The sequence below is a fragment of the Plectropomus leopardus genome, chromosome 15 (genome assembly GCF_008729295.1).
Source record: "Plectropomus leopardus isolate mb chromosome 15, YSFRI_Pleo_2.0, whole genome shotgun sequence".
Classification (NCBI taxonomy): Eukaryota; Metazoa; Chordata; class Actinopteri; order Perciformes; family Serranidae; genus Plectropomus; species Plectropomus leopardus.
The window spans coordinates 6,643,726-6,666,459 of record NC_056477.1 but is presented as its reverse complement, the minus strand read 5'-3'; the positions used below and the strand labels follow the sequence as shown (position 1 = coordinate 6,666,459).

Here is a 22,734-nt window from a genome sequence, read left to right as displayed (position 1 = left end):
ACAAATGCACATACAAATACACTCCTGTGAATGCACTAGCACACAAATGCAACGAGTCAACAGGTAAAATAACACACAGTCTCTCACTCACTCTCACACACACACACACACACACACACACACACACACACACACACACAGAGACAAGATAAACAGGCACTCTAACTACACAAAAAAAAAGTTGAGTGTGTTTTAATGTGTAGCAGTTAAGTCTGAGGAAATTTTTTTTCACACTCAGTGCCTGCTCCAATCTGACTTAGCATTTTAGAATCAATTTCGGGATTTTTTTTTTTATTATTTATTTTAAACCACATGTTTAAAGAACCAGACCTGACTTTGTGTGAATAAGTACCAGAAGCACATTGTAGTGTAACTAATAGCCACTCATTGTCTACCTGTATATGCTTGAATCTAATGCTGTTGTCCACAGAACGTAATTTTTTGATTGCTTCTCTACTAACTTTTCACTTTTATTGTATTTGACAGTTATTATTTACTTAATCCCCCCTTTTTTCTTTTTCGCCACCTACTGATTTGTTAATTCTATTTTATTTTCTATTTATTTAGTTAACTTTTTATTTCATTTCTTAATTTGTTTATTTATTTATTTATTTTTTATTTTTATATGATTGAGAGGTCTTCGTGTTCATTTGGTTGTGTATTTGGTTTTTGTACTTTCACATATACCAAAAACACAAAAATCAATAAATCCTTTTTATTTTGTTCTCAATTATTGATCATGACGGCCAAAATTCAAACGAAATTTTCACCACTTTTGGTGTCTTGTGTAAAAGTTTCAACATTATGTAATCACAGTTTCTTTTCCTTATTAAATTCAAAATTTCTGTATTACTAGTTTGATAATATTTAATTTTCTACTGGGGAAACTAAAATCCCTATGTACAATCACAATATGTTAACTATTTGGCCCAAATGTACAATCATAGTTTAGATATACATAAAGACAGCAAATATATTTTACAGTCTGTGGAAAGCTTTAAAAATGTTGGCAGCACATTTATGTGTCTGTTCTTTTCTCTTGTCTTTTTCAGTCTAGTTTTTGTCTTGTTTTGGTTTCATCAAGCAGCAGTTTCACTTCCTCATGCTCAAGGAGCTGTCTGTTGCGAGACCATTGTTATGACTAAATGTCAAATGTTTTTTTAAATGTCTGTAACCAACATACTGATAAAGTAATTGATGGAGTAAACCATGGATGTATTAAAAAAAACATCTGAATGAATGTACTGCCCCCGAGTGGCTGGGAACACCCATTTCATCCTGGTGTACCTTAATAGAAGCTGCAGTTGAAGTAGTAAGTAAATAATTTAATGCAATCAGATGCCTTTCACAAACCATGAACAAATTGGTTTAATTTCTTTTGAAAACATTCGAAAAAGGCATAGAATATATGATAAATATACACAATACAATATGACATGAAATTTCCTGTAAACTGCTAGAAATAAGAAGATTTATTGTTTTGAAAAAAAAAAGCTAGGGGAAAATGTCCATCCAACTTTATTCATAATAATGTATCTAAAATTAGGTCACAGAATAGTAATATTTCTTAAGCAATTTCCCCTGGTCATCTCCTTGGCTTTTTTTCTCCTTTAACATTACCTTGATTTTTGCATTTTTTTAGAACTTTCTTTACATTTTTAAATAACACCTTTTTCTCTAATTTTCAGGTAATTTTCTTATTATTTTTCTTTTTTCTTTTTTTTCACAGATTTTGTACTACTTTGAGTCATTTCTTCTTAAGTTGCTCATTGTTTTCTTTTTTTTGTTTTAGAAAGAAATCATGCCAGATCATGCAGGTATCAAAGGGTTAGTTCATTTTGGGATACTTTTTGGTGAAAAGAAAAAAAATATCTCGGCTATTGAGGTGCACCAATATGGAGAAACAGAGTACACCTTGTAGAGAGATCATCATCTTTATAAACATTTTGAAAGGAAATTATCTTTACATTTAATTCATGATGTTTAACTATTTTTGTATGTGTGTATATCATAGACTGTATGCAGTATATATAAAAATATGTTTTCCTGTACACTTTGTATTGCATTCAGTGTAGTTTTTGTTTTTGTTGGATTAATGTTGTTTCATCTTTTTTGCTCTTTGTTGTCATTCATCTTTTGTTATACTTAAATATAAAATGTTAATTTAAGGGGTTTTTTTTTCTTCGCTTTTGTAATGGTTTGTTGTTTTCGAGTTGAAGGCTTGGCTTCTTGAACTCTCAAAAAACTTTTACTCAACTGGATTTTGTGCAATTTTTAATTGTGTGTAATTAAACAAAACTACAAAAAGTGTAGCCAGCTGATATTTTGGGTTGTTTTGGCAGTGAGAATTACACCTAATGCAACATAATTCTTGGTTGATATAACAGGGGGATGCAAATCCTGACAAGTAAAATATCAGTTTTCCCAAAAAAACACATCCACCTTTTGAGTTCCTTTTCAGAAACTTTAGGATAAAACAGTCTTGCCAGCTGTTGCTTTAGGCTGTTGACAGGACATTGTGAATTTCACACATATGTGACATTATTCTTCGCTGCACGACTCCGAACAACACCGAGGGTTAGCTCTGTGACCGGGATTTATGCTAGCTAACGAAAGTTTGGTCACAAAACATTAGCGCTTCCGGCGCACAATTTACCGAAATACGTTAGTTTTTTACCTGTTCTCCAGAGGCGAGCTGCATCTCCTAGGGGTTTTCATGTTTTTACAAGTGTCCACCGTCTGGCCGGGGTCATAAAACATATTTTTGGGACGAAACAAAACGGTTAAACTTCACATTTCCATATCGGTCACATCCGACCACCTAGCCGAAAAGCTCCGACTGTGTCTTCTGACGTCATCGAAACGCTGTGTTTTTATTGGCTAAATGGCTCCCACTGCATTTCAGTGTAAAATGTAAACTATATACACATAATTCAAAATAAAGGCACACACTATATATATATATATATATATAACACAAAACAAAACTATGACATTTTTGTTCTTGTGATTTGATCAGCACACAAAGAAGTTTGTGGTTTATTATTAGCCACACAGTCTAACATAGATGCTCATGTACTTTTTCAAATCAAATACTTAGAAATTTGCATGAGTCACTGGCACTATTTTTTCCTCAAATTCCCCTAATATTCTCTAATATTGTATTCAAAACACAGCAAATTGCAGTCCCTGTAGCACAAAGCACCAATTCAGCATTCTTCTAACAAGATGCACAGAAACCATATGTAGCTCAAAAATTAGCACCAATCTAGACGTAATCTTATTCTCTTCAGCTTTCCAGGTATGGGTGAAGTCTTGCATTTTTTGTGATATTTTCTAACACATTTGGATTTTTTTTAAAGATAAAAACATCTGAAACTTGGTGAGGAGTTTCATTTAAAAAGCTCTGCTATATTCAACCCATAAGGGTACAGGAAGTCTGGAGATTTAGGGTTAAGGTCGATAAGTTTGGATATTGCACAAAATAGTTTAAAAATAATAATGTGCACAAATTCTGGCTGTTGTGTCCCAGTCCCCTAACATCAGTTCATTGTCTTAGCTTGAAATTTCACATTTTTTCACGTTTTCACATTTGCTGCTGTACATTAAAGAAAATCAGTGTATAGGGATAAACATATCTGGCATAAATCATAAAAAAACTTTAAAAATTACAAAATTTAAGCCAAAAGAATTTTTTGGCATTTTTTTATTGTCAAGTAATCAACTGTATTTTTTATGACTATATAAATATCATGTTTTTTCAAGTATTTATCCGTAAGAGACCAGCTCCAGTGGTGCAACCTAAAAGATCATATTGTCACAGCCCTCAGGAATTACTATTCGTTTTCATATTAATGCATTCAAGCATGCTAGAAAAATACATCATAGATTGTTTATTACTGCTTATGATTTATGGTAAATTCAGCGTACCTACTCAAACATCATCATTAAATATTGTCTGGTAAAAGTGATTGAAAGTGTGCAGTATTCCCTGTTTACTCTCAGTTTGCAGCGTTTTTTGTCCTGTCTCTAAGACATGGAGGTGTGCAGGATTGTTAATGTCATTTTTATGTTATGTGCAAATTAATCCAATTATACTGTTTCTTCTGATATGACACAAACACAGCAGGGAACTGACAGCAATGCAAACACAGAAATCACCCTGTCTATGTTAGACCGACCTACTAAAACAGAAGAGTTATGATAATTGTTGATAAAAAGAACATAAAAAAATCAAAAAAATCTAATAGTAACACTTTCGCATCTTTATTAAATTAACAGTTTGTACAATTTATTGGAAAGCTCACTAATGCAATGTTAATGATAACCTGATGGGAAACTTTGGCTATGATGAAATAAGGATGCCCTTTGGTTTTACAAAATAAAATATCCACATAAAAAAAAAAAGAAAACAGACAACTGACTGGCTTAAAATTCTAACATAATATGTGTGTCTTAAAGTCACAACATTGTTTCTTTAAAAAAAAAAAAAAAGGCACAGATCCTGACAGCACTGCTTTTGTTTAAGCTTGAGGTCTTCAAGACATACAGGTGGAGCATAATGCACATCAAAGTAGCACCTGAACATCCCAGCAGTGATGAGTCGCCCATCTGTGCAGATGGCGAACCAGCTTCTTCACTGGCGTTGTCATATGATGCTCTGCTGAGTTGCAGCAGCAGTTTGATTGGGACATATGCGTGCAGCGGAGTTAGACTTGGACCTCTGACAGTGTCTGAGTAACAAAGCAGCTGATAGCACCACAGAGCTCAACATGAAGGAAGCCCCGCTGAGGAAGAAGGTTGCTTCGTAGTTTCCCGTCATGTCAACCAACCAACCTGGAGACAGAGAAACAGGAAAGATTTGCTACACCTCAGTGGAAAACTAGAATTACCATCTTATTGTTGTAAGCCTTCGTTAACCAGTCAAGCTGCAGTTTATATCCATGTCTGACCAGACTCATATGTAGCCATAACAACAGACAGTGCTTTAAATATGGATCTTGCTGCAAAGAAACCACAAATATGGATGGTTAACACACATCTCAATGTGGACACCCGAAATTAGTGTCGCCAATTAAGTATCTGATCAAATGTGTTTATGCAGAACATTATGATGTCACAGAAAAGTTGATCTTTGACCTTTTGGATATAAAATATAATCCATGTATTGTTATATCCTATGAGACATTTGCATGAAATTTCGTCATAATTAGCTAAAAAAAATCTTGAGTAATGGCAAAAAAATCAGGTCACAGTGACCTTTATCCAGCCACCGCACTAACCATCATTATTTCAAATCAGAGGCAAAGTAGGTGTGTTACGCGAGTCATAAGGGAAAGGCAACTTGCATGTGGGAGCGGACACATATGAGGGATTTCTGGGAGGTGATAGTCCACGATTTCACAGAGGAATTGTGGATTCAAAACTTCGAGATGATCTGCTCAACTTTTGAAGAGCTATGTCTTGCAATAACACCTCTTGTCTCATGCCCAAGGGAGCCACTTCCTACCAACAAGTGCACAGCCAAAAAAGTGTTCCCATGGCAGTTTTGCCAAATTTGCCTTTTTCAAATCACCTGAAATATCAGCTCATGCGAACGTGAAAACTTTTGCAATAAATGGGAGTTTTCTCTAAATTGACCTGTTTTATTTTGTATTCAGAATATCAATTTGTGCAATTTGAGGGTTAATGGAAACCTGCCGAGTGAAACCCTCAAGAAATTTACATGAGACTTTCAAACGCTGACAGATTCATGAACACTTACCTCCTATTGGTGGGCTAATCAGGTAGGGTATGGCATGCAGGAAGTAGACCACACCCAGAGCGGAGGTCAGGTAGGTGGAGCCCACAACATCAGAGGTTACGACGGGGATGAGCGCCACATACGCCCCGTCAAAGTACCCGTAGAGTATGGAGAATGGCACCAGCAGGGAGAAGGAGTGAAGGAGGTGGATGAACATGCAGCAGAGGCCCTCCATGCCGATCGCCATCATGTAGCTCAGCAAGCGATACCTCTTCAGATACCTAAAGGGAAGGAAATCTCTCAGTTTTGGGCTTTAAATCAATATTTGCCACACAAAAACACACCTACGGCCTCTACTTACTTTCTGTCGGTGATCCATCCAAAGGTGATGTTACCCACAATGCCGCTGACTCCAAATAAGGACATGAGGAAGGCGGCCTGCTTGTGCTCTAGCCCCACGCTGAGAGCGTAAGGGACCAGGTAAACTATCGGAGCGCTGCAGCCATAAGCCAGAAACAGGAAGGACACGGACAGAATCAGGAAGTCGGGTATCATGAGAAAGCCAAACTCCTCCCTAAACTTGAGACAAAAGCCGTCACCTCTGGACGAAGTTTCTGTGCTCACTAAAGGCTCTGCAGTAATGGGTTTATCTAAATGACAGGTATCTGTCGGTTTGGCTTCAGTGAGTCCTGAGTCATCTCCCTTTGCATTCACGTTAGCTGCCTTATTTTTCAAGTTCATGCTTTCAACTAATTTCAAGTCTTCAATTGTGCCACCATCGGCTAGTTTCGGATCTGAGATCTCCCTGAGCATTGTTAGCTTGTTGCTAAATAAAATGCACTCAGCTATCTTCAGATTTGCTAAACTCGGATCAGGTGGGTTTAAGCTTGGTAGAAGGGCTTTGTTCCCCTGAGCTAGTTGGTTGTTTTCCAGTTCAAAGTTTTTGAGCGCTCCATTGGCTATAAGCAGCCTTTGAGTATCCGTTAAGTTGTTGCCTTCCAGCTGCTTTGGCTCCTCTTGGCTGCGGTCAGCAGGTGGTTGTTCAGGGTCTTTTGAGTCCAGTGCTGTCGTCATGCAGTCTGTCTCCAGGTTTGCCACGTGGTTCTCCCAAATCCTGTCGGTGGAGACAAACAGAAAGGAAGAAAATATGCTGTATATTAACTGCCTTAACCATAATATTTGGTGCACTATTTCAACCACAGCATTCCTTTGTGCTATTGTTCAAATGTGCAATATTCCTCCAACTCTTGAGTGTAGGCTATATCTGATACATATTGTATATATAGTTATTGTTATTCTAGTAATGTGTATCTCTGTTGTTGTCTGTTGTAGAATTGTACACATATTTTTTTATTTGGAACCTACATACTAGTTTTATACATTGCATTGTAGCATAAGACACAGTTATGTATTTTACACACTACACAAATTCTGCACATTATAGATATTTATAATTTAAATATTACATACTAGTGCTAATTGTCTATTACTGTATTTCTATTTTCAACTTTAATATACTTGTGCTGGTACTTATTTCTATATTTCTATAATTCTCTATGCTGGCATAGGAGCAACTGTAACGAAACTCAATTTTCCCACCGGGATCAATAAAGTATTTCTGATTTCTGAATATTGAAATGGATCTAGAAATTGAATTTGGCATATCTTACATGAGATCATTCTCGAAACAGATGGTGGTATCGATCTTATCTGACTGTGATCAAGAAAGTGAATAACTTTATTTCCTAAAATTTCCAACTAATCCAAAAAACAATACGATCATGAAGCAATATGTCCATCAACAGATATCCTGATAATTGGTAAATCGTCATTTATTAAACAAAAATGCAAATACTCTTCTTATTTTAAGGATTTGCTGCTCTTCTCTGCCTTCAATTGTAGATAAATTGTTTTGTTGCAATGTTGTGACCTTTTATGGATGAAATGTTTAATCAAATGATAAACCAAATGATAATAACATAATCTGTCCTAGAATAAGAGGAAAGACTTTTTTACGTGACAGACTTCTCAGATTAACAGTACCCTACAGCAGCAGCGGACGTAAGTATTCACCTTTCACTTCTTCTTGGTTCCAGCGGCCTCATCAGAGCGCCACAGACACACAGGTTGGAAACAAATCCTCCCAGAATGAGCAGAGCTCCTCTCCAGGAGTAATGCTCTATGAGCAGCTGGACCGCAGGAGCCAGGATGAAGGTCCCAATGCCACTCCCTGAAGACGAGGTGAAATTGGATTTGATGGGACGAAATGAGGCAGAAAGTAGAGGAGTAGCACAAGTAGAGGAACTTTAAAAGAGACTAGAGAAAAGCAGGGATGGAAACAGAAAAAGTTTGGTCACAAAGAAAGTGGAAAAAAAAGAAGAATGTAGGAGAAGAAGAGAGGAGATGGGAGATATAAGGTATAAATGACAAGAAAACAAAGCAACAGGTAAGTAAAGATGTCACTACCAGACATGGCGATGCCATAGGCCAGAGCTTTCCTCTCACTGAAGTACCTCCCAACCATCGCTATAGCTGGTGTGTAGCTGAGAGCAAAGCCAAGACCTGCAGAGGACGGATATGTTGCCAAATCTAAACAGCAGTTGTTTGGATGTCAAAGTATATGACACCCTGAAATACATGCATTACATTACATTATGTTACATTTACTTTCAATATGTGCATTGAATCTCCACAAGAACATGAAATGTCATCAGGAATTTTAAATGTAGAAACAAACACACACAAATAAACAAATGAGACATCAATAAGTGATTGGACGGGGCATAAACTGCAAAGACAAACATATCAAAGGGTCCGACCCTTACATGTAAAGAGTTTAAGCCTCACTTTCTGAGTCCTTTGTGAAAGGTTTGGAGGGTAACTCAACACAAATGACACATATAATACTGAGAATGTGATGATTTCTATCAGTAGTATGCTGATAAGAGCTTTTCTCACAATTGGCACTATATCTCTAATTATCATAATTATATATGAAAAATTATTTTTACAGAGTTATTATTTTTAAGTACTTTTTCACGTCATTTTATTTTAGTTTTGTAGTTTGTTTTACTTTTTATCTCATTTCTTTTTCTATAATTTTTAGGGAATAGTTAAAGAATGGTAGTCATTAGGCATATGACAACATGTCTGGCTGAGATTAAACCCAGATACACAATCACAACCTGTAGCAATAAAAAATCAGCAAAGATGCTTGACATAATTAATCAGTTAAGACGTGCAACTGTTCATTTTTTTACACAACAGCACTGGTAAAATAAGCTGCATGTTATTTATTGGTTTCTCTGTCCTCCATCCTTAGGAATCATGCTTTTGAAGTTTAATATATGTTTTATAGAGCATCATAGAGTGCCCAAGTACAACGGGATGTGAGGTGCTTGTGTACCTGTGAGGATGCCCATGGAGACGTACAAATATTCCAGACTAGAAGCGAAGGAGCTGATGACCAGACCAGCAGAGGACAGCAGACCTCCCAGCATCACTGTAGCTCTGCAGGAGAGGCGGTTCCCGAGGAAACCACCCAGAGGAGCTGGAAACACAGTTTGTGTGGATTATTTCACTGACTGACATATTCATCCACGACATTTCATATAAATGCAGAGTAAATAAATCCATAAAAGAAAACTTGATTGTGGATTATTTTCATCAAGGCATCTTTTTTGCACTTTAAATATATTTTTTAATTGCACTCCAGCTTTCATGTACCCATAAACACAACAATATTTAATAATATTAATTTTTAAATAATATTTTGGATAAAAATATTTTTGAAAAAAAAGAAATAATTTTGTCTTATATATCTTCTGTGTAATATCTGCAGCTATCAGTGCAGCTTTTAAAATTTTCTGTCTGTAAAAAGAATCTTGCCCCTCAAATCATATTTTTAGAACATAAATAGTCAAAGACAAATATGTAATGCTTCTGTCCATGTTTTTCATACATGTATGGGCCATAATTAAGGACAAAATGCTTAACCATTTTCATAGTTTTAAGAAATTGGTGAAACATTTCCTTGCACCAAACAGAAAAAAAAGTAATTTTTACTCTGCCAAAAGTAGCTTAACTGCAAAATCGATCTGTCTTCAGATGCTGGTGTGTGTTGATGGTCTTACCACAGAGCATGGTGGTGGAGTCGATGAGACTGTGGATCCAGGCGGTGGTGGAGTAATCTTTCTCAAAGTGCAGCTGAAACTCCACAAAGAACATGGAAACACACCTGGACACAGTGACAGAGTAAAGTTGGATTTAGTTCATTTTTTAAAACAAAAAATGGATGTTAAATGTGGATTTTACTTCCTTCTGTGGCTCACTGATGTAACCGTCTGAGGGAGAGTTAGTGTGGTTAATATGTGCAATTAAACTTCAGAGAAAATCAAAAGTCAAAGACAATACTACTAAACATGCGGCAATAAACTTGGGCCACACGGTTTTGCAAGGCCATGGCATGATTTCCTTCATATTCAGGTCAACATGACACCTTGATTTTGATCTTATTAGGAGTCAGCATCATGTCAGAGCTAATAAACTAGAGTTAGGTAAGTGTTTAATAGCTTATGGCTGTCATATCAGCAAATCTAATGGCTTCTGTCCTCCTTAACCCATGTTTTATGACTCTTGTCCTTTGTGAAAATCTCACAGGGAGCTTACAGGTCTCCTGGCATCTGACCAGATCAGATCAGACCTTTGTGAAAGCTGGATAATAAAACTGGTCACTGATCACTTTCTAAAGTTCACATCAATGTCTAGAAATGACTTTAGTCGTCCTTTTACTTACATGCAAACCTGCATTAAAAATAGTAGTGCAGTAAACCCTGTATTATTTATTTTTTCAATATATACATTCTTTATAAGTAGATAGCCTAATTGGACATTAAACTATTTTAAATGCAGGTGTGTTAGAAAGTATCACTTGAGTCTTGAGAAATGAAGATCCTGCTCTTATTTAGTATCAAAATAAATTTGTTCCTCTGGACCTTCGTAAAGGGTATTTTAACTATTATTGAAAAACTCTTGACGAGGGACCAGAAGGATCAAAATGTTGGTATGATTAATAAATTGTGATGCTGAACAAGAGTAATGTGCGGGATCCTCTTGTATCAAGACTTAACACATAAACATATTGAAATGGCAGCAACGGTGGAAATCATATATCAGCTAAAAGCTGAGCTGTGCAGGTAATGTGCTGGCTGCACGAAATTGGGAGATGGAAACATCTCAGCAGGATTGTAAAGTCTTAGTGGAAAAAAGAACATATTGCTGCTGAAACAGGTAAGTGGCTTAATCAGTGTGAGCTGCGTGGGAATGCAGTGTTGCCAAGAAATTACATTAATGCCTTTTTGAGAACAGCAACACAGCAGAACTGTATGTTACACAGTACTGAACATCCAGAAACGCCATGGAGGAACAGAAGAATTCGGCCGCACACAAAACGATGCAATCTCACTGTCCTAAGTTTTATGTTTTCTGTGGTCTTTTAGTAATAGATCAAAACTTCCTCTGACTAAAATATACTAAAATAATCACGGGGAAGGTCACCTCCACAAATCTGCCAAACCAATCATTCCTCAGGAACAAAAAAACAAATCCTCCATAAATTCAGCTTACACCAACAGTGAGGTCTCTTTTTCTTTGTGACGACTCTACACACACACACACACACACACACACATTCACCTGGTCACTGCTCGGATGCAGATGGTGGCGAGGAAACAACCAGCGACGATCATCCAGCCCCAGCCACCTTCTGGCGGGGTCGTGACCGCTGACGTCCTCCTGTCTCTCTCGAGCTTCTCCTCTTTGGTGACTGCCATCGCTCCAGCCAATCACAAGGTAGATTTTCATCAGTGTTTCCGGCCTCTTTTACAAGGGATGCTGGAAGTCACAACTCCTCAAAGTTCTTGTTTTGTCTTTAAAAGTGCGACACGTTTTCATTGGCAGGGCTTGTTGTGTCAAATCTGCAGTTGCTGGATGAAAGATCTTCAGGAAAATCAAAGGTCTTCCTTCCTTTTCTGTTTGCTGCTCTTCCTCGATCACTGGGAAAACACAGAAACGACAAGAAAATAAGCCATCATAGTGTAGCACTAGAGGACACATTTTGGGATCACAAAAGCCATTAAGATTCATCTTCTGGGGAGGCATGAACATCAGGGAAGCTCATGATATAGTTGTGGAGGTATTTCAGCCTGAAAATGGTGCACACATTTACATTTGCGGGACTTAGTGGAAAAAGAAGTGGGTAGTTAGTGTAAGCAGGAACAGCCAAAATAGTTGAGAAAACTGGGCAAAAGCACCAAACACAGAAACTCAACTGTATTATTGTAGTTAAATTAACCAAATTATATTAAGACTTTACTCCCCAGAAATATAAAAAATAAATAAGTCATGTTTTATTACCAAATTTTTTTGCTAACCAAAGAAGAGGAAAGTTTTTCTGTTCAACATTAACAGAGAACTTTTCACAACTGTCCTGGAAGCTTGGTGTGGACACAGTTGTAAATACTTTTTGCTGCAAGATAAAAGAGGGTAATTTACTTCTGCGCTTCTGTTTTTCCTCATCTGGCCAGACATAAGCCTGCTGAATAACATCAGGAAAGAAACACTGGCCCATCTGCTGACAGAACACTGGAAAGGAAATATTTCTTTTAAGTTGGCGCCTCTGTGTTTGAATCCTTTGACTACAGCATACTGGCACTTAAACAACAACCTAAACAACAGGTAAGAATCACAGAGAGCTTGTTCGATACCATCCGAGACCCACACTTATTTCCATCACTAAAACACACGCTGGCACTTATCGCTTTACTGCAAAAATGTCTTTTTGAAACAGGACACGAGACACAAGATCAAGACTGTGAAGGAAGATAAACACATTTAACATCTGACCTGATTTGGGTTTATTTACTGGCATGTAAACATGAAGATCTCAAATTGCTGTCCCCACCTACTGTATTGGTGACCTACTGTTTATCACTAACACACACACACACACACACACACACACACACACACACAGAATAACCAAATATTTGCAGAACTACTGGAGTCACTACATCATAAACAGCTTTTAAAAATAGCCAAATCACCTTTTTGGGTGATTTGGGGATAATTAAGTGTGTTTTTTTGCATATAATTTGCCACATTATGAGATTTGAAAATCGTATGTTTAAAAAAAACTGTAACCACAGTTAACAAAAGACCCAAACACATAAAGTCAAACATCATATCAGAATTTCATTAGCTACAGTTTCCCTTAAAGGTATTAAGTTGGTTCAGTGTGTCTGAAGGAGGCTGTTCCCAGCTGTTTGCATTTGATCACCACACCCTGAGGCTGAGCCCTCTCTTCATCCCCTTAATGTGCCTTGTTGGTGCAGAACCATTGGAGGTGAAACAGTGTGAGTTTCCATTTGAAAAGCTTGGAGCTGCACACCAGCTGTGCTGTTTTTGCATTTCATCAACTGGGTCTGATTTGGGCCGTTACAAAAACAAAAAGTCCAGACAAACAAGCTGCATATGTGTTTGAGGGGAGTGATAAGAAGTGCTGAAAGAGACCTCTGTTACAGGACAGCTAAACTTTCAATTGGGAAATCAAACAATAAAAAAAACCACTGCCAAACTTATTAAAACATAAAAAGAGCATATCTGAAGTGGTATCTGCCCTGCTGAAACTGCTCTTATTCACTCATTCAAAGGTTTATTTGCCCCTTCTTTTGTTAAGTCATCACGACAGACAGGCTGTAAAGTTTGCATAACGCGTGAGCGCTGATTGACCGCACGTGTACGTCACAGACAGAGAATTCCCATCCTGCTGTTAAGTAAACTGGCAGTGAGCCATGAAAAGAGTGCACAGATTTACTGACAGCTGGACACAACAAGATCTTCAGTTCTGCAGCTTACATTCATTCAAGAGTTAAATAAATGTAGAGTTTGTGACAAAATGTGTCCAGAAAATACATTTGCATGACAAACTCTTAAAATTGGTGCTGTACCTTGGTTATTTTGGGGTTTAATTATTTGTGTATCATGCATATATATGTGTATGTACATGAATGTATGCATATGTTTAATATGTATGCATGTGAGTAATGTTTAAGTGCATCTATAGAAGCATGTGTATGTGAATGGATAGACGTGCATACATGGGTAGCTGTGTCTTCTAATGTTTTATGGTGAATCTTCATTCACATGTACATTTATGTCAGGTAAAACCCATTTTTGAGGCGATTTTGTTCTGCAGTGTTGATTGCCTGTTCATTGCTGTTAATAGCAATAAAGTTTTAAAAAATGGTGCTGTGCATATTCACTGCAGTTCAAAAAATAAAAATGAAAGTGAAAGTATTTCCTTCTCTAAAATCTAGAATTTAAATACAAGAAATGTGCCATGCACATTTTCTTAGTACAATTTTACCAATTACTTTGCAAATCAACACATTTAAGTGTCTGTGTCTTGTTGCAGTATATTTGGTATATTTGGGGGTTTTCTTTAAATATACCAAAGTATAACTATATCACTGAAAACACAAGAATCTGTTAGTCAAAATGGGGCTCTTAATTAATTGTCAGAAACACAAACACATTGAAACAGAGATGAAGCCAAAGTGGAGAGACACAAAGACTGAAAGCAAGTCAAAACACCCAAAGAGAAGTGAAGAGAAAGTGTGTGTGTTGACTTACATCAGTTTCCAGTCGCTCTCTGCTCCTGTGTCACGGCTTCACGGCTCAACTGTTGGGCAGAAACACAAACAGGATGTCAAATAAAATTAAAAAAATGAACAAAGAAAGTTTTCCTGTTGCTGCCTCTCCTGCAAACACCCTGAAGGTGCTCTGCAGCACCAGTGAGCCCGCAAACTGCAGATATGGGGGGAGGGAGGAGACGGAGGAGGAGGAGTTGAAGTGGCCACACCACACAGACATAAAGTGTGGATCAATGGCTACTGGGCCACTTTATTTCACTTTATGGTTTTTTATGGTCATGTCTTTTAATAATCCTATCATGTTGGGAAAAACCTGCGTAGGAACATGCGTAGGCCTTGCAGTTACAGAGTTCACCATACTCTTTTTATCTCTTGTGGTTAAGATAATGCTACACTTCTCTTATGTAATATTCTTACAAAGAGTTTTGTGTTTGGATTTTGTTGTTAAGTTGAACGTTTTACAAAAAAAAACTTGGATTTTATTGCTATTAAAGACCACTTGGGACAAATTTGACCCCATCCCCCAAATTCATCAACACAGCTTCTCTTTTAACACCTTGGTGATTGTTATGTAAACTGCAGATGTTGAGTCAACAGTCACTTTTTATTCTTCCTCTGGAGGATTTTAAACTCCCACAAATTTAGAAATTTCACCTAACGATGTTAAATCCTTTAGAGGAAATGACTGTCATGGCTTTTACTATTTTTGTCTGTTTTCTTTCTTTATTATGTCTTTTTTTCAGTCTCGTGTGTCCCTTACTTTCACAACATAAACAGTGAGTAAAGAAACATCCAGAACACATATCATCTCTCATCCAGTTTTAGTTTAATTCCTTTTTAGAAAAAAAAAAATCTCTTCACTTCAGTACATACGCATTGCACAAGGCAGGGAGCCATTTTTATACTTTTTTTTTCCTTTTTAACCCTTTCTGTTTTCAAACCGGAGTTAAAAGCAGCAGCAGAACTGACGCCAACAACCAGCACTGGGCTTCCCAAAACTGTCACACCCAGATCACAGAGGAGCCGAGGTGAAACTTGGGCGCTGAAATCCAGCAGACAGAAAACAGATGTCCGGACTGCAGCCTATCAGAGTAAGTATGATTTTTTTAAGCATGATTATGTTTAATCAAAGCCAAATGCACCTGAATGAAACAGAGAAAATTATATTAAATTGACAATTAATGTAAAAAATGATCTGACAGGTTGGTTTAACACACAAAGATTTTTAGACAATCACGAATAAACATGTAGAAATGTATCTAGTCCCAATAAGAAAAATGTCATTAATTATATACCACTAGTAGATTAAACAGACTCCTAAAAGTATTTGTTATCCATCATGGCTAAAGCTGCAGAGAAAAGTGATTCGTCTCGGTGCGTCTTCTGTCTGCGTGTGGATTGTAAATCATGTGCCGAGTCATGTTTGGGAAGCCAGGCCCTGAACAGTTGAAACAACTGAATCAACAGACAGATTGCTGGTGTAGAATATATCATATTAATATTATTTACAAAATCTCTGTACAATCAAATACACAAGGGTGAAAAGGTCTGTCCCGCCAGTCAAGCATTCCAGAAGTCAGTTTTAAAAAGGCTGGATGTGTTCACGCAGCAGGATGTTTGACCAGATTGGGAACCGCCTGAACAGTTTAGCAAAGTGGAAAAACAGACGAGCTAAAGGTCAGAACATCACAGGAAACATTACGTCACTGTGACGAGTGTACAACACAAGGTTTGACCGCAGCAAGGTGATTACAGTTTATCAATCCTCAACTATTGCTAATCAGACAAGACGCACAATTTAGATCAAACGAGTCCGTCATGACAAAGCCGTTTAAAAACGGCTGAAGAAAACTGACAAAACGTGCTTCGTATGCTTGTTATGGTGCACAATTTGGCCTAAAACATCCTGTTGTGAGCATCCACCTTAAGTAGTGTTAACAACTACATCAGCAGGACAGAAACTTCAGGAGGAGAAACTTTCCCCGTCAAGATTCAAACAGGATTTCTAACAGGGGAAATCTAACAGGGTTGCATATATTTTTTTAAAAACATTTACAAACAAGTCAAATCAACTCTGGTAGCTTTAGAAGAGGTGAGTTTGTTGAGAGGGACAAAGAGATAGATGAATTACTGCATAGCCTGTTGGTTGGATTTCACTACGGATGACATAACATTTGCCGTTAGGTGGACACTCTAAGCTCCTTACAGTACCGAGAAATACATACTGATCCGAGTACAGGTGGTCCCGGGGGGGATATGAACCCCCAACAAAGCGTTAGTGAGGTTCAAAGCCCAAACTCTAAAATCACAACTCACAGACCATTTCCAAAGCACATAAACACCCACAGCGCTGACTCGTGATGACAGAAAAATCTATGCTTAAAAGCTTAAATGGCTGAATTCTTGCCTCATACTGTATCTGTGTTGCAGAAGAAACACTTTCAAAAAGGACAAAACGTCACAAACATGTCAACTACAGCGCAAGATGTGATACCGCTCTGAGCGATGGGCTTCACGAGTGTCAACAGTTTATGTGAAGAATACAAGTTTCAGCAAGAGTTATTTGGTTTTTGTAGCCAAAAACACTGAAGCTGCAGCAGTACATTAGTACAACAGTAAGGTACAAAAATACTACAAGTAGTTTAGTAGTACAAGTACTCATGATATCCCCAAGACAGTCTGTGGACTCTGGACTAGAACAGTTTCGGATCTGCTGAGTATGAAAATCACATTATAACTCATAATGACACCATGATTAGGAACACACAGGTACACTTTAAAATGAACTTTCAAACACACGTCATAATTGTTATGCAGAGACCTTCATCATCAACATCAGGGCTCAACAATAAGGATTGCCAGCGGCGAGTAAAATGCCACGTCAAGCTAGAAAATCTAGCAACTCACCTGAAAAATTGTGCAAAAATAACTTAAAACTGTTTTTTTTCTGGAGCTGTTGATGGAAGCAGCTAATGAGCGAACCATCTCGCTTCCCTCTCATCACTATTGACATGCGTTACTCAAATTTGCGAATCCTAGGATAGTGAAGGAATGGCCTGCTCATGAGTGACTAAGATTTGTTTCCCTCATCGGTTGGATTTGTAAGGTTTACGCAAGAGCAGTGGGATTGGTTACGGTGAGAATGTCAGTGTTAGCCAATCAGATGGAGAGTAAGGCAGAGTAAGGCCGGCCATTCCTTTGCCATCCTGTGATTCCCAAATTCGCGTGCAGCACTGATTGGGCGCTCGGGAGAAAGTGGTAGCGGCTAAAGACAAAGTTTATGAGCTGAAGTGCGAGTGAACGTTTCATTTATCCTGGAAACAGTGTTTGAGGATTTTGGCAAATCTCCAATGATGTACTGCGCAGTTTGCCACAAGTTTAAGATCGAGGCTGATAAAATAGGGCTGTTTTTCAAAGGCACTTCAAGTTTACCAAAAAATGTCACTGGAGTGCCAGAACAAGAGCTGATAGTATCTTGCTTACATGGCAGCTTAAAGGGCTGCCGGCAAAACAATTTGTATAGGTGAAAATAAAAACTGACTTCGGGCAAGTGAGTCACAAAATATTCTGTGCAAGTCGGGCAAATGAATATTACCATTGAAGCCTAAACATTATCTTCTTTTTTCACGCTTGTCTTCTTTTTTTTTTTATCCGTTTCCAATCAAATATAGCCCTGACGCCAGGCCCGAGCCACGTGATGATAAAAAATGTCAAAAGCCGCTTCTGTGAATAAGTGCTGCTTGTACTTGGGTCTTCACGTGTTTTGAGATAAAAGGCTCTGCAGGACAGCGATGATCTGTGTTTGAATGTTACAACTTGCAGTCTGATGACTTTTATAAGTGCGGAAAATCACCACATGCTTGAAAGGGCTTCTTTGGCCCCTCAGAGCATGACGGCAGGGATTTACATTTCTGGAAACAATCACACTGGTTCTTTGTGCCAACCACAATAATAATAGAATAAAATAAAATAAAAAGCAAAAAAAAAAGAAAAGAAATTCTGTACAACATTATATTCAAATCACATGGGGAACCCACATTATAACTTATTACTGGCCACAAAAAAGCAGAAAAAAACAGGACATACCTTTTGTAAAAATGTTCCCATACCAAACTGCTGCCCAAAAAAAGTATGAAAAGACAGGTACCAGGTAAACATGTTAAATTCCAGTTGTCAGTATTAATGATCTGTAAGAACTTAATAATGTTGTGGCTTTTCAAATAATTAAAACCATTGCAGTTTTAGTCAAACTTCATGTTTTTGTACGAAGACACACTTATGACTGGTGAGTCATGGATGTGTTAACTGCACTGAATCTTCTGCTACAGTACCATAGCAACAAACGAAAAAACCCAAAAAACAAATGACAAACAAACAAAAAACAAACACAGAAAGCAAGAGTGAAAACCAAAAATACACATTTTTGCAGCAAAGCTCTGCAAAGACATGGAGGTGAAGTTCAGCAGGTTAGAAATAAAAGTAAACCACACATGAAGGTGAAGAGCACAGAGACGGTGTACGCAGGTAAACACACAGTGAAGGCAACTGATCAGGATTTTCAGATGACAGAGGAACACAAAGATAACCAACACCAGCCGGGTTTTAAAGCAGAGTGGAACCAGACAGGTCGAGGCCACTGTTACCATCCAAACAAGAGCTGGAAGAAGGCAAACATAAAAACAAACAGACCAAAAAGCACCCGAACAGAACATTTACAGTGTCGTCACAGCTGAAAGTGAGATCGAACACGCTAATGATTCAATGTTTTCAGGAGAAATGGTTGCAAAACTCCAAAATCCCTCCAAAACACGACTACTTAAAAACATTTTTTAAAGAGTTTTACTCATCACACTTGGATAATTGATGTTATCCATGAAGCCTGTTGCAATCAAAGTATCCACAGTACAGAAAAATACAATTTTTAAAATTTTACAGCGACAGAGTCCACTCTGTAAAAAATGTGATTATTCTGTGACCTGATTAAAATTCGGTTTATCTAAAATTTGCAAACATAATTGCTTCAACAGCAGAACCTTTAACATACTAGCATATTGTGAGTTGCTGTGGATATAAACATCAGCTTAAAATCACTATCCAAGAACTATGAACAAAAAAACAAACTTCATAGTAACAAACATGTTATCTGGTGGGGTCAAAGTTTAGTCCGTGGGTACGTTATATGGTCAAGAGGACATAACTCGATTTTGTGGACAAGACGTTCAGAATACTTGCATAACATTCAACGAGCTGATAAGGATTTCACCTATGTTGTTATTAATATAGGTGAAAATTTGAAAAGTTCCTGTCTGCTTTTACATCAGGCTCAGAAACACAGAAAAATAACCGACCTGAAAGTGTCGGTACAGTAGTGATGGTTTGGAGGTATTTGAACAACAAATAGTCGTACAAAAACTGAGAGACGGAGGTGAATTCCACAAAGAGCACAGTTTCTCTGCCGGAGAGTAAAGGCCTGTAGACAGTGGTACTAAAAATGTAAAGCAGCTCAGTTTAATAGCTCAGCTGCTTTGACATTTAAGAGATAAAAGGCTGTAAAGCTCCAGGCAGGGAGGAGGGACACATTATGACTTTAGAGGAAACTACCTTGTTTCTTGAAAGCAGCTACAAGGTAATAATTTTATAATTCATTGACAATGACTGATGACGAAGCGTCTTCACAGCTGACACTGTCATGCATAATACATTACAAGCAAACATTTCTTCTAGGATGAGGTGTGCATGTTATTTACAAATCCAACTTCCCAACATTATTACAGATCAGATAAGATTCTATTAAAAAGTGGCCAGGATACAGGTAACGAAGGGCGATGGCTTCACTACAATCTAAAAGAAAGTCTAAAGTTTAGCACGAAGGGTCCAAGAAGAATAAAAAGTGATTACTGGGATTGTAGCTGGGGAATGGTGGCCAACTCCTTTAATATCGCTAATATTTATATCACTCTGAAAGTATAATCATGACTGCATTTCGTCACTGTTTGTCAGAGCAAAATGGGGGGGTTAAACCCTTCCCTACCACGCAGCACTTTAGGGAATAAACTACAAACTGTCATGCACAATATCTGCACCATTTAGAAAGCAATGACAGTGCAATCTACAGCATATGTACTGATTCTGCTGCCGGCATATTTGCATGACTGTATATTACACAATGGGCAACCTTTGGCAAGCGTCCTGGTCCCCACTGTCTCTCAAAAGATGACACCATTATTCTGCATCTGTGTCTACAGCAGAGGCTGCTGGACATTTTTCTTAACGCAAGGATTCACATGCATTTTAGTCTCCTCGTTAAATCACACTGTACCCTCCAAACAAGGCAGCCGGGTTGGCTGGAGGGCGAGGAAAGAGGCCTCCACCCTCCTGACGGGACACTGACAGAAAGGGAAAGGTGCAAGAAAAAGAGAAGATGATTCCCAAGAGAAAAATAAATCCCATAGTAGACAGGTTACTGAAGCAGACTGGGTCCTGAACTATAGCTGTGGTGACGCTGGTCAGCAGAAGCAAATAATGCAGACAAAACTGTAGCGCCATCTGTTGGAAGACAAGGTCTTGGTCCCGCGATCTAACACTAAACTCAGCAGGTTAGGTATGAATGTGTGGCAATACGGTGTTAATGTTTACATGTAGGCAGACGGAGGAGAAACAAACAAAAAGCGAAGGCCATGTGCAGTGGAGCTGTAGAAGAATAAAAGATTGTTTTTCTGCTTCCCCTCTGGGCTGAAGGAGGCAGGTGTCATACGAATCTCTACAGGATTTGTCTTCAGTGCACTCCTTCGAAGACTGTGGAACAGTGGGCGACTTTTTGTGCAACAAACAGGCGACAACAAAACGCCTCCCAGCCCTCAGCTGCTGCCACAACTTTCTGTCCAGCTGCAGTTTGGAGCTGGGTGACCATTAGCAGCAGTTTTGATGGTTTTACACTGTCAGTAATCTCTATAAATGGGTATCAGCGTATGTATGCAGAATCTGTGGGACAAGATTTTGGTATCGGAAGCATTCTGGTTTCAGTTTGTTGTCCAATCACTTTGGAGCAAGCTTAGGTTGCATGCAGCTAAACAGTCCATGTGGAGAGCAAAAGAGGTGTAACTCTCTGGTCAAAATCCAATTTCAGAACTTACTGGGAATCATCTTTTGATGATTTAGTTTTTTACTAGCTGTATTTAAAGTTTATTAGCATTCATACGCAGAAATTTGTTTACAGAGCGTCATGATTCTGTGTATGCAGCGTCTCAAGTTGCCAACTGGACTGTGAACAATGAGCAGCAAACAGTACAGGACGCCTTTGCCCAGATATACGTTGTCCAGAAATCCTCTGGCTTCGACCAATCCTTCAAAATATTGGGCAATTTGCCCCAAGAGGCTAAATTGTCATCAGCCAATGGGTTTTAAAATTGCAGCATCATTAACATTACAGATTCATCTACAGCTGAGGGCAAGAGGCATCAGTCGTTAAACGTTTCTGTTGTACCAGGAAAAACATTTCTTTGAGTCCCGGGTGGTAAAAATGCCCAGCTATTCGTTCAAAGCAACTTCTTTTCTGTGCAGACAAAGAATCGTCGCACAAAAAGTCGCCCGTGGTGCTACAGCCTCCGGGACGTAATGCTACAGTGGCTATTCACACACAAACACACAGTGACATAAAACACTAAAATACTCTGTGTCTCTGTGCTTCCTGACACAGGGCTGATTACTGGAATCAAAAGATGTGATCACAGGAAACCATAAATTAAAGATTACAATATTAAAACCTCTATGATAAGGGGGGCTCTGTTCGGGGAGTTCAGGAGATGAATGTTAGAGGTTATCATTATTTACAAGTGTTATATTATTAAAATGGCTTTTCTAAGTTTCTGTGTGTCTCTCTCTCTTAGTGTTCCTTTAGCGGCCTCTGTGAACGGGACCTTTCAGCAGCATCATGAGTTGATGACGTCACAGCATCGAGAGTGGATGACATCACAGCATTCAGGGGTGGGTGACATCGTCATGTCGAGGGGTTGATGATGTCACGATATAATTTCCTTCACGGGTCCTCTGTTGTCTTGAGCAGCTCCATCAGCGCCCCGACGGCTCCAAAATAACCCTGCAAAAACACACACACTTCTTACACACACGGTATGATTCAGGAATCCAAAAAAAGACTCTTTTATGCTACAAGGGACATTATTTGGTTTTATTTAATCTAGTTCGACAAATCTCAAGCTTTTGAAGAAAGCAGGTTTAGGTTTTCATTCTGACCAAAGGTTCACAACTTGGTTAAATTCATCT

The 22,734-nt window shown here is 38.2% G+C and overlaps 2 protein-coding genes across 4 annotated transcripts in view; both read right to left on the bottom strand.

Moving 5' to 3' along the window:
- Nucleotides 1-4,648: 4,648 nt before the first annotated feature.
- Nucleotides 4,649-11,705, bottom strand: LOC121954994 (monocarboxylate transporter 12-B-like). The gene is made up of 8 exons (XM_042502767.1): nucleotides 11,438-11,705; nucleotides 9,877-9,980; nucleotides 9,150-9,293; nucleotides 8,210-8,305; nucleotides 7,817-7,973; nucleotides 6,105-6,857; nucleotides 5,765-6,024; nucleotides 4,649-4,836 (listed from the first exon to the last, which is right to left on the bottom strand). Exons 1-8 carry the CDS (start codon nucleotides 11,572-11,574, stop codon nucleotides 4,649-4,651), a joined length of 1,839 nt encoding a protein of 612 aa, XP_042358701.1. The 5' UTR covers nucleotides 11,575-11,705.
- A 3,558-nt stretch (nucleotides 11,706-15,263) lies between these two features.
- The window catches only part of pank1a (pantothenate kinase 1a), a 32,139-nt gene continuing 24,668 nt past the window's right edge, over nucleotides 15,264-22,734 (bottom strand). For all 3 annotated transcript variants that reach the window (XM_042501706.1, XM_042501707.1, XM_042501708.1), the window contains one exon: nucleotides 15,264-22,549. In XM_042501706.1, coding sequence (XP_042357640.1) covers nucleotides 22,490-22,549 — 60 coding nt within the window. In that variant the 3' untranslated portion in view covers nucleotides 15,264-22,489. The remainder of the gene's footprint in view (nucleotides 22,550-22,734) is intronic.